Genomic DNA, 19,338 nt, shown 5'->3' on the forward strand with positions numbered 1-19,338 from the left:
GATTTCCAGATAACAGAATGCTGCCAGAGTTTGCCCTAAGTGGAAAACCATGAGGCTGGTGAGGTAAGACTGAATGAAAGGCGCCCCAGTTGTGTTTAAATGCCAGCAGCAGTTGTAGTTAAATACTCCTGCGAGACTTGGCGTGAAGCAGCTGCGACATAGCAAGATGGCTTTAACAGAGTCTTTGAGGGAAACTCATTCAGAGAGTGGTTTTTATTGTGCTGTACAGCAGTTTCATCTGAGGTGGACTGGATGGTGAGCAGGTCATAGTTAGAGCACTGCCCCTCATTATGGATGGGCAGGAAAGGACAGTTGCATTTATCTAGTTGCATCTTTTACCAGTTGGTGATGTTGCGATGGATGCTAGGATGGATGGTCTCTTGTATTTTTCTCTACATTTTTCCTTTTTTCACCGTGACAACCAGCTAAGTAAGTTAACCCAGACATCCTTCATTTGACTAACAATTTCCTGTTCCTCCTGAATAATCCCAAGTCAATCACAGGCCCCGTTTACACGACGTGTCATCTGAAGACGCTCAAACACAGTGAAAAAACTGTGCTAATACAAAAACGCTGAGGGACTGAAAATGCTGTGGTAAATTGCCAGGCCTGCAGTTGGTGCTGTAACTGTCTTGTCCAGAAGTGGCTTTAAGTAGATCTCCACTAAGTTGGGCAGATCATTCTGTGTACTGGTGAATGCTAAGAGCAGAAGTGGAGCAACAGATGCATATTTTGTTGAGAGACAGCAGATTCCACAGATTGAGCAGCACAAGCACAACACGGTAGTCCACGACGATCGTATCAACGATACTTTTGGCTTTCTGTTTACACAGCAACAGTGGCTTCAGCGTTTCAGAAAAAAATCCACTCTGAAGTCCGTTTTCAAAAGTTTGCATTTTAGGTTGGCTGAAATGCCGTTTCTGTGTAGACATTGGGCTGAAATGCAACAAAACTTTTGCGTTTCATTGTGTAAATGGACCCTAAGACTAGTAAGGGTGCAGTCACACTGGCCATCCATACCATGCCAAAGAACACTTCAACCCTTAGGTTCAGTTCATTCGGCCAATGTGACTGAAAGTATACAGTGTTCAGGTACAGAACACTTCTCTACTTTGGCAAACTTACCCTGCCAACAAGGTGTGCTTTGGCAAGGTACATTCCCTGCATGAGCACAATTACATGTACCCAGCAAGGACATAGGGATGGGTACCTTTCACAATTGAACTGATACGGTACCGATGCCTGGTACCTGGCAATCGGTATTGGTGCTCAACGGTACCAATTTCCAGTACCTTTTTGTGTGTTAATGTGATAAAAAATGCCAATTTAATAAAAGTTAGTAGAATTAAAATCTCAAATTTCTTTAACTTCACATACTTATTCTTCAATATCTAACCTTGCAATGCTGTGTTCATGCCCAGCATGAAAAACTACCTACTCTTCCAGTCCCTTAAAGTCACAATGATGCATTTAGGTACCTAAACATGGTACCTTTTGATTTTCCATGAATCGATACCTGGTGCTTATGACAGAATTCAGTCGGTACCTATAAAAGAACCTAATTCGATAAACTGAGACCGCAAAGTGACTGCTCCTTTTGATAATCGTTTTAAACAACAGGGGTGGGGGTGGGGTGTTAGAGGGCTCTGCCAGACCAAAACTTCTTAATATAAGCCAAAAAGTAACTGAAACCATGTCAGTGTTCTCCATGTTCTCTGTTGTACTGCCTCTGATGAAACGGCGCTTCTTGTAAACAGTCGCTTCATGATGACGTAAGGGAGCCATATTTACGCCTTCAGCTCGGTTCATACTGGAGTAGTGTGACTGCAGGCTGTACTGGTCAGGGGGAGAACAGCGCTGCTGAGGGCCCATCGAGCTTGAGTACGGCCATAGACTATATAATTAATGGACGTAGACTCCGTCTATGCAGCATCACCATTTGTTTCTTGTACAGATTTTTGAAGCAAATCGGCTGGCACGGCCATATTGGATGTGGGACAGGGCTTGAGTCTACACACTAACAGCTGTAGGGCGCCCGTCTATCACGTGAGCTGAGCTGTGCCTCTGATAAGGCGACCTTGGGATCTTAACATCTTTTAAAGTACCGCATTAGAAAAACATTAAGCCCCTATACAGTGTGTGCAGATAGTGAAATTAGAGATTCAGATGGGAGACATTTTTAGTGCCAGGCCATTAATATGTTTATTTAGCTGTGCACACTGTTGTTTAGAAAACCCTTAGTGAAGCCGCTGGATAAAATGCTCCGTTTCAGCTGCTGTCTCTTTAAGGCTCCCTGCTCCAAAGACCCTCTTCACTCTGATTGGCCTTGGGGGCGGAGCCAGGCAGACTTGAGCAGCTTACAAACAGATTCAGGGATTTCTACAGAATATGAATAAGTAGTGATTTGAAAATCTGCATGTTTAATCAGAACATCCAGCATTGGTACTTGATATACATGTTTGAAATATGATAACACATGTCACCCCTCTTTGAATAAATACTTGTGAGATTTATGAGTCAAAGCTGTAAAGGTTAGGTGATTATTTGATAATATGTTCACATTCTTTCATAATCTACTAATATGTCACGCCTTTACAGGAGCAAAGATGTCAACAATTTCCTGGTTCCTTACTGCTTCCTTTCCTTCCTTTTAGTGTTCACAGATTTCCTTCATTGCTACTTACAGCAAATGGGGACTCTTTGGATTCTGAGACCACTAGATGGGCAGAAATGCTCTGAAAGATGCATTTTTCAATACATTTTCTAATTGGCAGCTTAAATAGACCATTGAGAATCAATATCCAACGATCACCCTACAAACTGAATGTCCAACACTGTGTCCTTGAAGCATGTGTGTGACATGTGATATGAGGGCATCAGCAACCAACTCAACCAGATGTAGTTTCCTATATGAGTGCCCTTTCTGCCCATGAGTGCACTAAACAACACGATATGCCTTTATGATACCTCCTCATCTGACTACAAAACATGAATGGAAGTGACAGCAGGGTGAAGACTGATCACTGGGTGCTGGGAGTGCCCAGTAAGATAATGTTTATTGATTCTAGAGCTTGTTAGTGGTGCATTAACGATACCAATCTTCCGTGATGGAGGTGTTGTGTGATGACTTGTGCTAACACAGGGGGCCGTGCTGTTTGTCTGTTTATGAAGTGCAAACACAGGAAGTTGGAAAATACTCGTCAGACATCTCCAGGTCATCTCCAGTAGCGTAAACCTGACGGGTGATGTGTGGGAAGGGAGGGTCGGCTGCGAGATGATCACACGAAACGTCTGACGCTCTTGTTCTGTAACTAACTGTTTGCATCAAGAAAATGTATAGAAATAGAAAATATACATAGAAATAGAAAATTTTTCTAAACTAATATTTGAAATATACTTTTGATTTTGCTACAAAGCCAAACTTCCAAAGAACACACAGCAAAAGTTGCTGCTTGGTAAACTCATACCTGATTGAGACATCAGTTCATGTCCAACCACAACTCCTCTTGATTCCTCTTTATTGCATTTTTTCCAGTTTTCGTGATGAACTTCAAATTTTTACATAACTTATAATATGTTATATATTATATATATGTAATGTATAGAACTTTAACACCGGGCTGAGCTGTACGGCATTTGTATGAAGCCGCAGCTGATGATTTATATCAGGGGTTGGCAGATGGCAGACAGAGGTCAGGGTCCACATGGACCTGGACCTATCTTCAAGAAATTACGAGGGGATTTTAGATTCTGCTTCTGTTTTCACTGGTGCAGCTTTTAAAGCGCTTACAGCTCTGGTTGAGCAAAGCAGGAAATGTACAGGCCAATTACATCGAAGCGAAATCATCCAACGTGACGCTTTTCAGCCAATGAAGTCCCTGCATTCCAGGCTTTAAATGTTAAGAAGGAAAAGACTGAAGGACAACAGAAACAAACAAACAAACAAAAAAATTTAAGAAAGCAATACAAAGGGAGAAAAGATGAAGGGACGTGTCAGTAGAGTTAGGGAGAGAAAAAAGTCCACACATGGTCTGAGAAAAAACCAAGTGGATATTCATTTTCATTGGTTCATCCTGAGAGCACAAAACCAGTCTGATGCTCAGAGAATAAGCATGGGTACCTTTCACATTTAAAGCGATACAGTACCAATGCCCAGTACCTGGCAATCCATACGGGTACTCAATGGTACTAGTTTTCGGTACTTTTTTGTGTTTATGTGGTAACAAATATCAACATGTTTAATTATAAAATATATTTTTTCAATTAAACATATTTATTCTTCAGTATATAACCTTGCAATGCTGTGTTTATGTCCAGCATGGAAAATCACCTACTCTTCCACTCCCTCACAGTCACAAGGATGCGTTTAGGTACCTAAACATGGTACCCTTTGATTTTACATAAATTGGTACCTGGTCCTTTAGAAAGAATTCAGTCTGTAGCTCTTCTTATTCTAGATGAGTAAATAGGGTTTTATCCATCTACTGAAAATATTTCTGTTATAAATGTTAGGTGACCGTACATATAGAGGGATTATTTGTTTATCAACAACAGCGCGGATGCCCGCGCAACTTGGATGCAGAAGCACTCAGGAGTAATGGTTTGTCAACCAATGTGGAGGAGTTAACCCCCAAAAAACACAATTTTTAACTTAATGTCATCACTTTGACGGACGGCAAAATGCTCGCATGTCTATGAAATATCAGTGAGTAGAAAGCAAGTGGGCAGATATTAGGTGGACAGACGTTTTTTACAGTGAAACCTTGCGTGTACCCAGAGAGGAAACACAACTGTCACTCAATGCTCATGTCTGCATTATCTGTGGACACTTAGACTGTGACAGACCAGGATGTAAACATTGTTTCATAATATTCCCTAATTTTACTTTGGTCATAAAATCTGTTTCTGTTAATCATAATTTATAAGTTCACTCATTATTTACTGTCCATATTGAGTCCAGGTTTGGTCAGAACCTCAGCCCCAAACCAACTTTTTCACATTATCCAATAAGCAAAGTCATATCTGTATCAAGTATCAACAGTTATTATTACTTGTTTGCAGTCAAACCTGATTAACTGAGGTTGGATAAATTATACATATTTAATTACACACACACAGACGTCACTGGTGTATCAGTGTGAAGTGTGACCCTGTTAACTGGTGACTCTCAGCCGTTAATCACGGCTGGCTGAAAGTCACCAGTTAGCATGGTTGCTATTAGTGCCGAAACACCGGTTGTGCTGTAACGGTCGAAACTTGACAGATGTTGCCTCTATTGTGTAGTATTGTTTTTGACAGCTGTCCACAGAACAACCGTACATTTTGATGCTTCTAACAGGTTGAATTTAGTGTTCAAAAAGTGCTAACTCTTCTGTATGAATGGAGCTAAATGCTGCTTCTGCGGTTGAGATGTGTGCACATCTTTATGATGACGTAGACTGATAATCCCTCTATACAGTGCTTGAAAAATGTATTAGACCACCTGTCATGAAAGGAAAAAACCAGCAAGCATCATTTAGTGATTTAACTTCAATTCTTTCTTCTTCAGAGAATCCCATACAAAACTGGGTGAGAATTTCAAACTGAATTCACGCTTTTTTCGCTGGAAATCTGGAAATTAAAAATAACATTCAACCACTACTACACATTTTTTCCACTCTTGAATGAAGCACATAATTGGGATTTAACAATCAATTATATATTAATGTGTGTGAATGTACACATACACATCATAATTTTTTCTGGACCTATGACTTATTACATTTTCTCTGACTGGACTTTTTATGAATTTAAGTTGCCGACCCCTGGTTTATATGAATAATAATGGATAAAAGAATCATATTCACCAGCAGGAGGTCATCACTCAGCACCTCAGTCTTCTCCGCCCTGTAGAGGAAAACAGACATAAAGTCAAAAATTAACAATGTAATAGCATACTGATAAATAGGAACACATATGCTGCTCAAACACCTATAGCACACAGATATCTGATTAGAAAACTGTAATCATTAGAGTAATAAAGGTAATCTGAGGATATGAGTTAAAGGACACTCCCTCAGCTCCTGTGGTAATTTCAATTAATCCCTCAAATACTTTTCTGTGCTGAAAATAGTCTGGTGAAGCAACATACGTGATAGCTTTACTACCCTACAGTTGTATTTCTACTACACAAGACCAAACATGTTGTTCAAACTGAACCAATGAGCCCACACAGCAAATAAGATCAATGGAATAAAGCCAAGCCTTCCCAATGCTACAGAATGTTTATAAAAAGCTTCATTTTAGATGAATCTGTGAAGAAACATCAGCTGTCAATGTGAAATTAGTTGCATTCATCAACTGTTGTTCACCATTTGTGCACACATCAACGTTTATGTGCAAACAGACGAGCCCTGTGGCTGTTTTCCCTGATAGACATGTTGGATTCCTGAACACATGCTTCCTGTTGTGTCATCTCCACCTTGTTTGTTATGGCAACAGGATGGAGGTGTGTGAATATGATGGGATGGGGGAGTTACAAAGAGACTTGTTGATGTCTGAAACAGGTAACACACAGTAAGGAGCTTGTAAACAGGAGAATGGAGACAGAAATGTGGATGAAATGCCCAAATAACAGCTTTCTAACACCTTTAATATGTGACTTCAAACTCTTGCGGCCAATTCTTACCTATTTCACCTAATTTGTTTAACACTTCTTGGTTTAAATCTAGAAACCAAGCTCATCAGTCATCCTGTCGATATCTCACTAATGCACCAACGCACACGTTTATTGCGTCTGCACACACCCATCTCAGGAGACTTCTTCCAGAGCAGACCCACGCTATAGATTCAAACCTCACAGGGATCAATTAACCCTGGCCCACACACAGTTATTACCTAATACTGGTGTAAGTAACACCCTATGGATAGAGGCTTACCTCACTAATGCCTGAAATATCCTCAGTGTTTATCGAACCACCAGCTGCAAGCCACAAGATTCTTGTTTTTTAAATGTGTGTTCTTAAACATGAAAAATGGTTGGGTAACTCAATAAAGGGGCAAAAATGACAGAGAATAAATCAGCAATAATTTCAAACCAACTTTTAGCCCAAGAGAAGTTCAGATGTACTAGTCTAAGTCTCTCAGTGGGGATGATTATAAATATGGCAAGGTTTTAGACTGTTAGGGTGAGGGCATGAGTCTGTTTTATGATACTGCCTCAGGTCTCAACTTCTTGTGGTGACTGTTTAAAGAAGTGGTATTGAGCTTGTTTTCAGGCTTTAATTTAGAGCACAAAAAGCTTTAAATTGTATGCTGATGTCCATGAAAAACCTTATTTAGGCTTAAACTTGCTGTGATCAGGATCTCTTTAAAATGGACTGCAGCGCCACCCTTTGGGACGGAGTCTCACGCACATTGACATGAAGACGTGACTTTTAACCAGGCGTGTTTGTTTTGGGAATGATATGAGATTAGATTGAAATAAATTTTCTTTTAACAAGACAAACTTTCACAAAATACATTGCAACGAGGTAAGGTATTTATCAAGTGGCAACCTCCCGTCTGGGAAAATGAGACAATGCGGAAGTGCTAAAATCTGCTGTTTCTTGAGTGTTCGCTTGAGGCTGGCTCAGGAAGTAGCGGGAGTCACATACACACCAAGCCAAAAAAAGCCATTTTCAAAGCAGAAATTAACCAATTTACAGCCTGGTTCAAAAAACATCTCCTGTCTGAGTCGCTTATTTTACTACCGGCACCCACTGTACGGGGGGGTGATTTTTTTTCTAACTCGGCCGTTCGGAGGATATTAAGATCGCGAGCTCCCCCAATAAGAGGCACAGCTGAGGGTCACGTGACCTACAGGCACCCCATGGCTGTAGGCGAAGCCTTTGCCACTACCAATGTGGCCACTATAGCTGGGTGACGTCGGCGAGACCACGTCCATGTTTTATACAGTCTATGGTATTTATCAACAGTTATGTAGCGCAGTTGTTTGAAAAGTGACAACAAGCAAACTGTGTAATTTTGAATCATAGTTTAGTAGCTAGCTAAATGTTGTGCTACTCCCAGCCCTGTAAAGTTAGTGAATCCTGGTTATGTCCTGTCAGTCATCTACCAAGCAGAGCTAACGTAACCTCACTCTTCATTTTATTGATAGACTCTCAAGTTTGAACAGACCACTGCAGAATAACTGCTGGCTGTGGGTCGGAATCAACATTAGCACAAACAGTTTAGCCCTTTTAGCCTTTAGCTCGTGCTCTATCACTCTCCTGTTTATCTTTCTACTGCTCTTCTGTCCTTTTTCTGTCTGAAAGTTAGGCTACAGTGTCCACCATCACTACAAAATTAATCACAGAAATTGTTTTCAGCCGAGAAAAACACGGATCTCTCTTTCTCACTTATAAACTTCATCATCCAGTGTGGTGTTGTCATAAGCCACTTTTCCACTAAGCAGACCGGTTTGGTTCGTCCTGGTACGGCGCATCTTGTTGCACTTCCACTGACTTATCCCGGGACAGATCCCCAAATAACTTTTTGGGACCCTTTTGTATGGGTGCCAGGCTGAACCGATCCGCTTTCAGAAGGTGGAGCTACAACACTGCAGACTGTTGATTGGCTGCATTTCTCCTGGCGGCACACAGACTTCTCTGAAACAAAGCTTGATAGCACTTTTTATCAAAGAGCTACATGCCAATCACAGAGAGGACGAAAATGCTGCATGTCTTCTATCATTGCTCTTTGTTTACTGTGTCGGGTTTTTCTTTTTCCTTGGATTTATTAGCAGGTTAAACTGTGTCGGGCTGCTATGGCGTCACACTATTGTTTAACAGCTACAGTTTTCGGCATCCGGCTTACACGCCGCCTACCACGAGAGTGCACAGTTTTGCTGTGGAAACGCAAACAGGATCAGGCTTAACTGTCCAAACCGTGCTAAACCATACTGAGCCAAACCGGACTGCTTGGTGGAAACGCGACATTAGACGTGCTGTAAATCAATCTAGTCCTGCTTGACCTGATCAGGAAGCTAAGAAGCATTTTGAAATTACCAATATTGATGCAGATAATCCATTTTACGTGTGGATTACGATCAGGAATATATCTTAAGGGAGATTTTTTCCAAGATCACCTAGAAACTCCTCACAGCCCCTTAATTTTAGCTACTTTCTTTCTAACAATAATATTTTCTTCTGCATGACAAATTAAAATGTTATCTGTTTATTATTTCATAGTTTTAATCTTAAGTTTTTCTTCAACAGCACATCTCCTTGAATTTCTAGCCTTGAGTTACCGAGTGTCTTTACAATAATAACACACTGTGTTTCACATAGCATCATTTCCTCATTAACAGAGGTTTTCCAAGAAAGGAAAAAGGAAAAAGTATGTAGAAATAAAAAGTTATAATACCTTAACAGAAAAGGCAGATAAGCCTCCTCAATGATAAATGACAGCGTCTTCCTCTTAGAGTTACACAAAGGTTGTTATTTGTTGTTTGTGCAGTATGTGAAGGCATGTAATAGGACCTGCAGCCAGAATGCCTTTACACTGATCCATATGATCACATTACACATTAGGCTTCACTCTGAGGGTGTGGAATGGGGTGGAATGTTTAGATTCCTATCAATATTGAATTAGCATTGATTTGACTGAAGCACAGCTTGGCTCAGCTATTGTTCTAAAAATAAACTCCCACAACGCTGGAGCCCAGACCCCGACACAAAACTTGGAGCGGCACAAGAAAGAAAGAAAGAGAAGGAACATGCTATGAATTGACTCTTGACAGATACCAAAAAAATGCTTATCTCATGTTTACGTAAACTGATCTTCATCACAAATAAAACTTTTCATGAGAATTTCCAGTGTAAGCTTATCTCTGCAAAGCGCTCCAGTGGTATGTGAGGATTCCCAAACACCACAACCCTGACGGATTACAACACCCTGCAACTAAACCAAGCTGCTTCCCTCTTATTAATCACAACAACAAGTAAATCAAACTGGCTTCCTCTTTGTGAAATCATCCCTCTGTGGCTGCGTGACGTCCTCAGCCTCGCACTGTGAGCCCGTCAACAAAGTGTGGAAATGCTTACTCTACAGAAAAAGCCTCCATGCTGGGCCCTTCCTGGGCCAAACAGAGAACCAAAACAACACGAGCTGAGATTCACTGGGTTGTGAAACACATAAAAAAAAGTTATCACAGCACTGTGGAGTTACCAATCTAGAATTTGGCATCTTTATGTGAAAGCATTTCAGTTTGAACTCCAGCATCCTGGGGAGTAATGAGGGGGAAAATGACTTTTTCAAACTCAACTGATGTAAAATAACAAAGCATAAAAAGTACAAGAGTCTTCCAAGATGCCCTTACTTATTCTTCTTTTATGAAACTGTCATTTAGACTAGGCATCCCCTAGTCTAACTTAAAACAGTAAAAAAACGATAATGCTCTGAATGAGTGACAGAGTTGAGTCCAGGGGAGCAGGAGGGATAAAAGGATAGTCATGCATAATATTTAATTGTTACCTCTTGATTTTTCTGTTTGAGATTTTTGCATTTTTGTTTGACTCTAAAATCTAAAACTAAGGAAAACTTAAAGCACAAATAATTTACTGGATAATCAATAAATTGATCAAAGAAAAGGTCACATAAAGTCAATCTTAGTTTTTGATCTCTGACCTTTATTAATACTGCAATCCAATATTAAATACAACTAAACATGTGAGTGAAATAAAGACCTGTAGGTGATTTAACTTGGTATTAAACCCCCTCATTTTACCCAAGTGACGTTACAGCCGCAACTTTTCATTTAAGCCACTTTTGTACCAAACACAATGCTGCTAATCTGAGCTGTTTATTTATAGAAAGTCATAACTCATACTTTGTTTTGGTCGTGCAATGGTACAAATGAAACCAGATGGATTTCCTGGTATGTTTAACTCTCTCAACAGAAAGCCACAAAAGCCCATACACTTCCAAACACTCCTTCCTCTCTGCAGCAACCAAGCTGTCACTCTGCTCAGTTTGGTTTTACTGCTCTTACACAACATATGGAGGAATGTGTGGAGGAATTCAGCGGCTACAGGGTTTTACTGGTTGGAAAGTCATTTTGAAGGAACATTGCTCTGTAAGTATCATCTGCAGGCAACATTAACGCAGCAATAACCGGAGATATTGTCTCAGAGATGGTTGCTGATGGAAACCCCTGTGGGGACGGGGATGAAGGGAGGAGATGGTGTAAATAATGTTTGTGTTTTTGTTTGGGGTGGGAACCAACTGCCATTACCTACACACATCAAGAAATGTGTGTGTGCTGGCCACTTCTGCAGAAAAAGCAATGATTTGAAATTATCTTCTTTTAAATAGACCCTGGCTGAAAAGGGCTCTGCAATCCCTGAATTCTACCTTCAGGTTGAGCAAAAGTTTCAGGAGCCACATGGTCCAAGTTAATCTCAAACAAAGTCTTAGGATAAATCTCATATGATCATAATTTGGGATTTAGCCTTGTGAAAAACTATGAGAACACACTCCAGGTTTTCCCACGTATGAACCCAGCCCAGCCCTCATGCAGACAGATGAGTGTACAGACCAGAATACAGTCAGAATCATAAAAAGGAACGGTGCCAGATGACATCCACATGCAACAACGATTTCAGAAATCAACACTCACCTTCCAACTGTCTGGTTGGCGAGTTGCCTCATGCGATTGAACTGTTTCTTCATCTTCTTTTCTCCTCTGTGCCTCCTCAAAGTCAGTAAAAGTTAGCTGCGCCCCGGAGCGCCCTCGATCATCCACCGTGGATCCAAAAGTTGCACTACGTCGCAGCCATTGAAGCAGAATGAAAGGTTGAGCTCAAGCGAGTTTGATACAGTGCAAGTGAGAAGTTTCCCTGGTTAAAGCCGGTGACATCTGCTGTCGCGTTGTAACACTCGGGGAAAATCAGAGGGAACTGAAGCAGCACTCGGCTTGCTTCAGGATCTCCATTGCCACGAAAGTCAGACTTCCTACTATGCTGAGTGGTCTGTGCGCAACCAGTGAGGTAGGAAGAAGGAAGTGTCTTTACTTCCCTACTGTACGCTGCTCGGCCCACTGCTGACATGTGATACCTTAAGAGAAAAAGACAGAGCATTGAGTCAGCTATTGGTCCTTCATTGAAAACAGTCACTCACAAAAATTTGACTTTGATTATGAGTTTTCAGTAGTTAAAAATGCTTTATAGTTTGTATGAAGTTGAGTAGAAACATGTTAAGACAAGTTTGTTTTCATGATGGTTAAGACACAGGAAAGGTTTGGATACCAACTTTGCACCGTGTAGTCCATCATGCACTACGCCTGTTAAAAAAATATATCCGCAAGGAGGTAGATTTTGTGTAATTGAAAAAAAAAAAGAGGAAAACATGACAAAAGTGGTCTTGGTTGGTAAATAAAAACACAAAAAAGGTGTTTGGAACGCTAAACAGAATCCCCAACCAGACACCTATTAAATCATCAGATTTAATCGGACCTCTGGCACTGGTCCTGATAAACCGGCTAATCTGGGGAGAGAGGGGTCCATCTAGTGGACTACTATGCTCAACAGTTTTTCAATGTAATTTGTTCTGTTCAATTTAATTTAGCTTTTATTGTTTAATAACCTTTTTTTATTTGTTTGTTTATTTATTCTCAACTATCAGTGTTAATGACGAATGCTTTTCACAGCATTTTCACTTTTTATTTATTTCATTTTACTTTTACTTTTATCGTATCGTATCTTTTTTCCAAAAAATAATCCATTGGAATTTATTTCATTTTTAACTGGTTTTATACCGTTGTATCTTTTTTTCCTCAAAAAATAGCTTCTTTGGATTATTTTCATTTTATTTATTTATTCTTTTATTTATTCTTTTATTTTACTGATTTAATGGTATTCATTAACTGTTACATTGAATTTTTTTTGCACTGCTTTTTTAAAAAAAAAAAAAATATTTTTTTTTTTTTTTTTTTTTTTACTTTAAAGCGTTTTTTAAGTCTTCTTGGTCCTTCTTACATGCTTTCTCACTTTTTTCTTTTTTCATTTGTAAGGAACCTTGAGCAAAATATTTTAATGTATGAAAGATGCTATATAAATAAAGATGAGTTTAAGAATGAGTTCGTGTCATTTACTGCTATATACAGTCAAACTGCAAAGGCTGTCCGAAAATCAGCCATACCTGTTCCTCGTGGCCGCCTAAGCGCGTGGCCCGCCTGGTTTTGTGGTTTTGGAAGAATCCATCTGAGGGGGGGCTGCCTCACAAAAACAACATAACAGGTGCAGCCCCCTGCCACAGAGGTGTAGTCCCCCTCAATGAAGCCTTTTAAATGGGTCCACTCAACTGACGTCACACAGGTTAGGCGGGAAATCAGAAAATGGAAGAAAGGCCCAAGCCTGATTCAATCCTCTTTGCTCTCTTAAAAAAAAATGGAAGAAAGATGAAGCGGATAGTGCAATGGACGAAAGAGATGTAACGATGAAAAGCAAATTAGCACACAAAATGGTAACGAGTCGACATGGTTTAAGTTGATAAATATATTTCTCAAACGTAAAAACGTTTCGTCGCAGCCCAGTGAGGGAGCAAAAGGAGGCAGCACGGACAACTTCCTGGACAAGTAAGTTATACATGTTGTTTATGTCCACATACCTGACAGTTTGATACAAGCTGTTAATGTTTTATTGGCGGACTGAGTTTCTCTGTGCTGTTAATCCTGTGTGGAAACCAACACAGAGTAAGCTGCTGCCACCTAGAGGCTGATACGCTGCCATTTTGTTAGTCTTTGAAACAATCAATACAGAGCCAATTCGTGACGTATTACGTCACACAAAACCTGAATCAGTATCATATTACCTATTCCTAAAGTGAATGGAGGTAGGTTAAAGTGTGGTCAAAAGTTGCACAAGCATATGGAACTTTCTTGCATCTCCTCTTTCCTTCATCTAATACTAAGATTTCTGGTGTTTCAGGAGCAGTTAATGTTTTTTTTTTTTTTTTTTTTTATATATAGACGCGTTTGCTTAGCCCACCACATAATTCCTTCAGTAAAAATGGCAAAATTCAGGATATCAACACTGGGTAACTGAAAGTAATCCACCATGTCTCTTCAGACAAAGGGCAAAGCTGTACCTTATCTGGCTCAGGTGTATTATGAGGGTTGATCAGGTGAAGCTTGTAAAAACACTCTTATCTGTGAAGCACTAATATTGCTGACCTTTGAACCTCACTTGTGGGCTCATATAAACACTAATAATGATTATATGGCCTCATAAATTGAGGCTTCTGTGCGGAATGGGCAGCTCTTCACGTTTTTAAATGTACTTTAACCCTGCTTTGATGGGGTTAAAGAAAAACTAGGCGCTCAGTGGTTTTACATTTGTGAAAAATTAAAAGGAAATTCAGTCATGTGACCACAGCTTCTGAAGAAAATGTATCCTCCTTTGTTGAGATGAAACAAGGCTGAGATTGAAACAGTGTCAGATGATCTTAAGCATGACTTTAGTTCTGTTATCGTGCCATGGATGGTTGTAAACAAACTAACCTACAGGAACCAGAGAGGACAAAAAAAAACATTTTTCTAAGATGGTATTTTCTGTGAGAAGAATTATTACATTTATTATTTGATATAATCCTGGAATATTCTTTGACTAATGAAACTTGGCTGTGACATTGCTCATACTTTTGGATCTGCGTCAAAATAAAATTAATCCCAAGACCTTTTTTATAAAAGCTTGCATTTCGCCTTCCATGGGAAAGACGGGTCGTACACCACGTGAAGCTTCATCTTAAACTTAAATGTTCCAATCACCAAAAAAAAGTAGCTTTCTTAAACACTTTGTGGCACAGCTCACATACAATCAGATATTTACAACATTAACTTTTGCAGGTGCATTGCTGCAGTGAGAAGGTATGTGATGAGCAAACTCTTTGGTTTAATGATAGAAAGGGTCAGTAAGTCAATGACAGGTTAGTAGAACAGCTCCGCTACACTCTAACCTCACAAGCCAAAGTCTGTGTGATTAGCAGGCACAGAGATATGCATGTGCACACTCCGAGAGATCGCCCTCAGTGTCACATCTTCAGCGCTCTCTAAAGACTCATGGCTGACCAGAAGATGGAGATGAGCGAGGTCCGGGTGTCTCTCACGTCATCAGAGCTGAAACCACCTCCACCCAGACCTCCGAACAAATTTGAGAGGGTTTTTCAGCCATGTCTCAGCGAGCTTGTGGGGACTACTTTCTTTGTTTTCATTGGATGTGTGTCGGTTATAGAAAATGTTGAGTCGACAGGGAGGCTTCAGCCTGCTCTGGTGCACGGGCTGGCCATTGCTGCTCTGGTTGCCTGCATGGCTGAGATCAGGTGAGGATCATGTTTTCTGTTTTTCTTTCAAACTAAATGGATTAAAAGTAGATTTGTATTCCTGTGCCACAAAACAGAGATGTCTCTTTTCTTTCCTTTCCAGTGGTTCACATTTCAACCCTCCTTTCACCCTGGCCATCTACCTGTGTGGAGGGATGGAGATGAATATGGTGGCTCCATACATCGCATGCCAGTTACTAGGAGGGGTGTTTGGAGCAGCTATGGCTAAGGTGAATCTGTCATATGAAGTTCTTCTAAGTAATCCCTTTCATCTGTGTACACATAATAAGATCATCACAAGCTGACTCCTTTGATGCCAACAGGCGATGACCTCGAGGGATAACTTCATCAAAGCCCACGGTGCTGCATTTGCTGTGCTGCAGCCTGACGCTGAAATTGGAGGTGCTCTTTTTGGAGAGGTTGCAATGACCTGTCTGATCACTACAGTGTTGCTGCTTGGGGCTTTCAATTTAACAACAAGGAATCCTATGGTGCCGTTCATGGTGGGCTGCACTGTTATATTTACCATCTTGGCTGGGTGAGTCTAAAGGAGCAGGAAGGGAAATTACAAATCTTTAGAGAGACATTTCTCTTGAAAGAGGCTGTGAGGAGTTTCTGAGTGATCTTGGAAAAAGTCTCGTCTACATGAATGCTTGATTGTAATCCACACTTTAAATTAAGATTATCAGCGCCACTGTAGGTTAGTTCAAAATGTTACTTCGTAGCTTCTTTGTAGCTTCCTCATCGGGTCAAGCAGGACTGTCTTGGGACTGGATTGATTCACAAAGTCTCTATGACAGCACCACGCCGGCTGATGAAGTTTATAAGTGAGAAGAGAGATCTGTGTTTTTCTCTGCTGAAAACTATTTCTGTGATTAATCTTGTAGTGATGGTGGACACTGAAGCCTAACTGCCAGACAGAAAAAGAACAGAAGAGCAGAAGAAAGCTGAATGGGAGAGTGATACAGCACAAGCTAAAGGCTAAAAAGGCTAAACTGTTTGTGATAACGTTCATTCCAACCTACAGTCAGCAGTTATTCTGCAGTGGTCTGTTTAAACTTGAAAGTCTATCAATAAAATGAAGAGTGAGGTTACATTAGCTCTGCTTGGTAGATGACTGGCAGGACATAACCATGTCTTAGAACACCAGGCTGTCAGAGCTACTAATGAAAAGCTACTACACTACTGTATGATTAGATTAGGGGTTCACCGATCACAATTTTCTTGCCGATCACTGATCTTTAATAGCCTGACCTGCAGATACCGATTTGAGCCGATACTTATTTTTATTTTTTATTTCTTATAACTAACAGCATATACCTTTAGAGCAAAAAGCAAAAATGGTTGGCTGTCAGACCTTCCCGGAGGTATATAAGATTAGTTTCATATGTAAGGATGGATGGGCCGATCACGGATCACGGATCCCTGATCCCGGATCATTGATCCCCCAAAATTACGAAAATTGCCCAATCGATAGGTGCATGTCTAGAACAGATAGTTTCCTTGTTGACATGTTGGCCAACGTTGTAGCACCACCCTGCTACTAGCAATACACAAAGCCAGCTACTGATGTACGATACAAACTTACATTAGGGTTAAGGGTTGCAAAAAACTGAAATCTTATCAAGTGTTTTAGTCTTATGTTAAGTAAAAATTGTCTTTTTGTATTCAATACGAGCCACATTTAACCAACCAGTCCAGAAAAATGTCGTTTCAAGTTATTTAAAGACAAAAATGAGGTCTGAATTGCTTGGAACTAGTTAAAGAAATCTGCCAATGGAACAAGAGAAAAGTTACTTGTTTTAAGACATTCCTCTAGTTTCAAGCAAATTTTTGAGCAATTTTTTCTTGTTCCATTGGCAGATTATTTTTATTTGTTACAAGCAATTTCGACCTCATTTTTGTCTTAAAACAACATGAAATAAGACTGGACTTCTGAACTGATAAGTTGAATGTGGTTCATATCAAGTAAAATAAGACAGTTTTTACTTAAAATAAGACAGAAACATTTGATAAGATATCAGATTTTTGCAGTGTAACTGCACTGATAGATACTTTACCTCTTGGTGTTGTATTGGTAAAAAGTTGACTTGAAAAAAGAAAGTTAGTTCCAAAACAAACATCCTCTAGGTTAAAAGTCACATCTTTACGACGGTGTGTGTGAGACTCCAGGCCAGAAGGTGGTGAGGCAGTCCAATGAAAACAGATCCTCCTCACAGCATCTCTAAGAGCAGCAATTTTGAAAATTGTATTGTGTTTTTTTTCTATTAAACCTTTTTGTGTAAGACGTTACACTATTTAGAGATGTACTTGAGTTTTATTTACCAGTTTATTGAACTTAAAGAGTTGAACGTGTGTCAGAAATAGATTAGTTCATATCCTAATCATAATTTTATGCACCATTTGATAACCTAATCATTCGTCTTTGTCTGTTAGTGGAGATGTATCTGGCACCTGTATGAACCCAGCCAGAGCCTTCGGTCCAGCTGTCGTGAGTAACTACTGGACCTAGCACTGGGTCTACTGGGTAGGTCCCATTGCAGGAGGCCTAATAGCTGCTGCACTGGTTCGGTAAGTGCATCACACATTCACATTTCATGAACTGAGTTTTTCTTTTATGAACCTTATTTAATTAATCGTATAAACTGTTACGTCAAATTCAGATTGCTGCACTCTCTTTTTTTCAGACTACTCCTTGGAGACAGAAAGATGCGAATAATCCTGAAATAAATTCTTGTGAAGTCAATCCTAAGTATATCATTAACAGTTACAATATCCTTATTTTATTTTGTTTCACTTTTATTACCATTTCCTTGTCTTAGTCTTAGTTGTTTTACACTTTTAAGGCACCTGTGATGTGAGCTGATGCCGTAGTGTGTACAGAATGTCAAATATGCTTCCTTTTAATGTTACTTTAATGTGATACTTGGCCTGTAACACATACAGTTAAATTTAAACAGAGTTGTAAATGATTGGTAAAATATGTTAACGTTTCTTCCCTGAAAATGAGACAATAAAAAGAAAATGTCTCCAACAGTGACAGTGTTTTGTGTCGACTATATTAAGAAAAAGTTTGTCAGATAGCAAATAAGAACTTTAGCCTCTCAGTCTGTACTACTTTCTTTAGATGAGTTTCACCACATGTTGAAAGCGAACAGGCTTTTGGTCATTATAATGATTTTTCTGTATAACACAACATAAGAAAAGATATTTTTCCTCTCAAGTGCATGGACCTTGTGTTGGATTTGATGTCATAAAGATTTCGGGAAAATTTAGTTCCTGACCAGGTGCAGGTGCGTGACTGGCCCTGAGTAAGAATAGAATAAAACTCTATCCCATTACCTTTTGAAGGGAGAGGAACATTTACAATAGAGTTTGAGCCTAAATCAAATTACTTAAGATTTTCTAACACAAATGCAGCACACTGGGAAAAGGAGACCAAATGGCAACCTTTTCAAAGCCTGGACACATCTCTGCGTCAGCTTTGTGTGAGCACTACCCTGTGCCTGCTCTCTAAAGCCAGAGCACTGAATGCCTGCTCGGCACTGGAGGGTTTCATGCTGTTTCCATATTGTACCCCCGGGCCTCCCCACAGCAGTGGCCCACATGGGAAAGCAGGCCAGGCGGCGGGATAAACCAATTACCCCCCAGTCCGGGTGGACTCCCGCCGGTGCACCACGCAGCGGCTCCAGGGCCGGGCCCTCCTGGGTTCGTTCCCCATGAGAGCCTGCTGGAATTCCCAGAAATGAGGATTGTGTGCTCTCAAAAGCCTGCCGAGAGGTTATATTTTGCTTGGAAATTTGACATGGTAGCCTCCTGGGACAATGCTGAGGGAGGGGACTTCAAACTGGGCTTCTGTTTGAGGATGGAAAGTTTGTGGAGGCAGATATTTTGTGACATTTATCAAAGTAAAATCTGCTTGCCATCTCTTTACATACCTTGCACACAAAGAAATCTTTCCTTTAATAACTCAATGCAGAAAGTTTCATTTTGTATACTTAG

The 19,338-nt window shown here is 40.2% G+C and overlaps 2 protein-coding genes across 2 annotated transcripts in view; one reads left to right on the forward strand and one right to left on the reverse strand.

Annotated features, from left to right (window-relative positions):
* The window catches only part of arhgap17b (Rho GTPase activating protein 17b), a 45,811-nt gene extending 32,608 nt beyond the window's left edge, over nucleotides 1-13,203 (reverse strand). Inside the window, exons 1-3 of the mRNA XM_074696057.1 lie at nucleotides 13,159-13,203; nucleotides 11,639-12,075; nucleotides 5,847-5,886 (exon numbers count right to left, since the gene is read on the reverse strand). Coding sequence (XP_074552158.1) covers nucleotides 5,847-5,886; nucleotides 11,639-11,691 — 93 coding nt within the window. The 5' untranslated portion in view covers nucleotides 11,692-12,075; nucleotides 13,159-13,203. The remainder of the gene's footprint in view (nucleotides 1-5,846; nucleotides 5,887-11,638; nucleotides 12,076-13,158) is intronic.
* A 112-nt stretch (nucleotides 13,204-13,315) lies between these two features.
* aqp8b (aquaporin 8b) lies at nucleotides 13,316-18,363 on the forward strand. The gene is made up of 6 exons (XM_074696059.1): nucleotides 13,316-13,594; nucleotides 15,001-15,336; nucleotides 15,440-15,566; nucleotides 15,660-15,874; nucleotides 17,773-17,907; nucleotides 18,024-18,363. Exons 2-5 carry the CDS (start codon nucleotides 15,077-15,079, stop codon nucleotides 17,846-17,848), a joined length of 678 nt encoding a protein of 225 aa, XP_074552160.1. The 5' UTR covers nucleotides 13,316-13,594; nucleotides 15,001-15,076; the 3' UTR covers nucleotides 17,849-17,907; nucleotides 18,024-18,363.
* The last annotated feature ends 975 nt before the right edge of the window (nucleotides 18,364-19,338 follow it).

Source organism: Halichoeres trimaculatus, unplaced genomic scaffold (assembly GCF_033239565.1).
Source record: "Halichoeres trimaculatus isolate MK-OKI-2021-1 unplaced genomic scaffold, fHalTri1.1 fHalTri1_scaffold_20, whole genome shotgun sequence".
In the NCBI taxonomy this organism is placed as follows: Eukaryota; Metazoa; Chordata; class Actinopteri; order Labriformes; family Labridae; genus Halichoeres; species Halichoeres trimaculatus.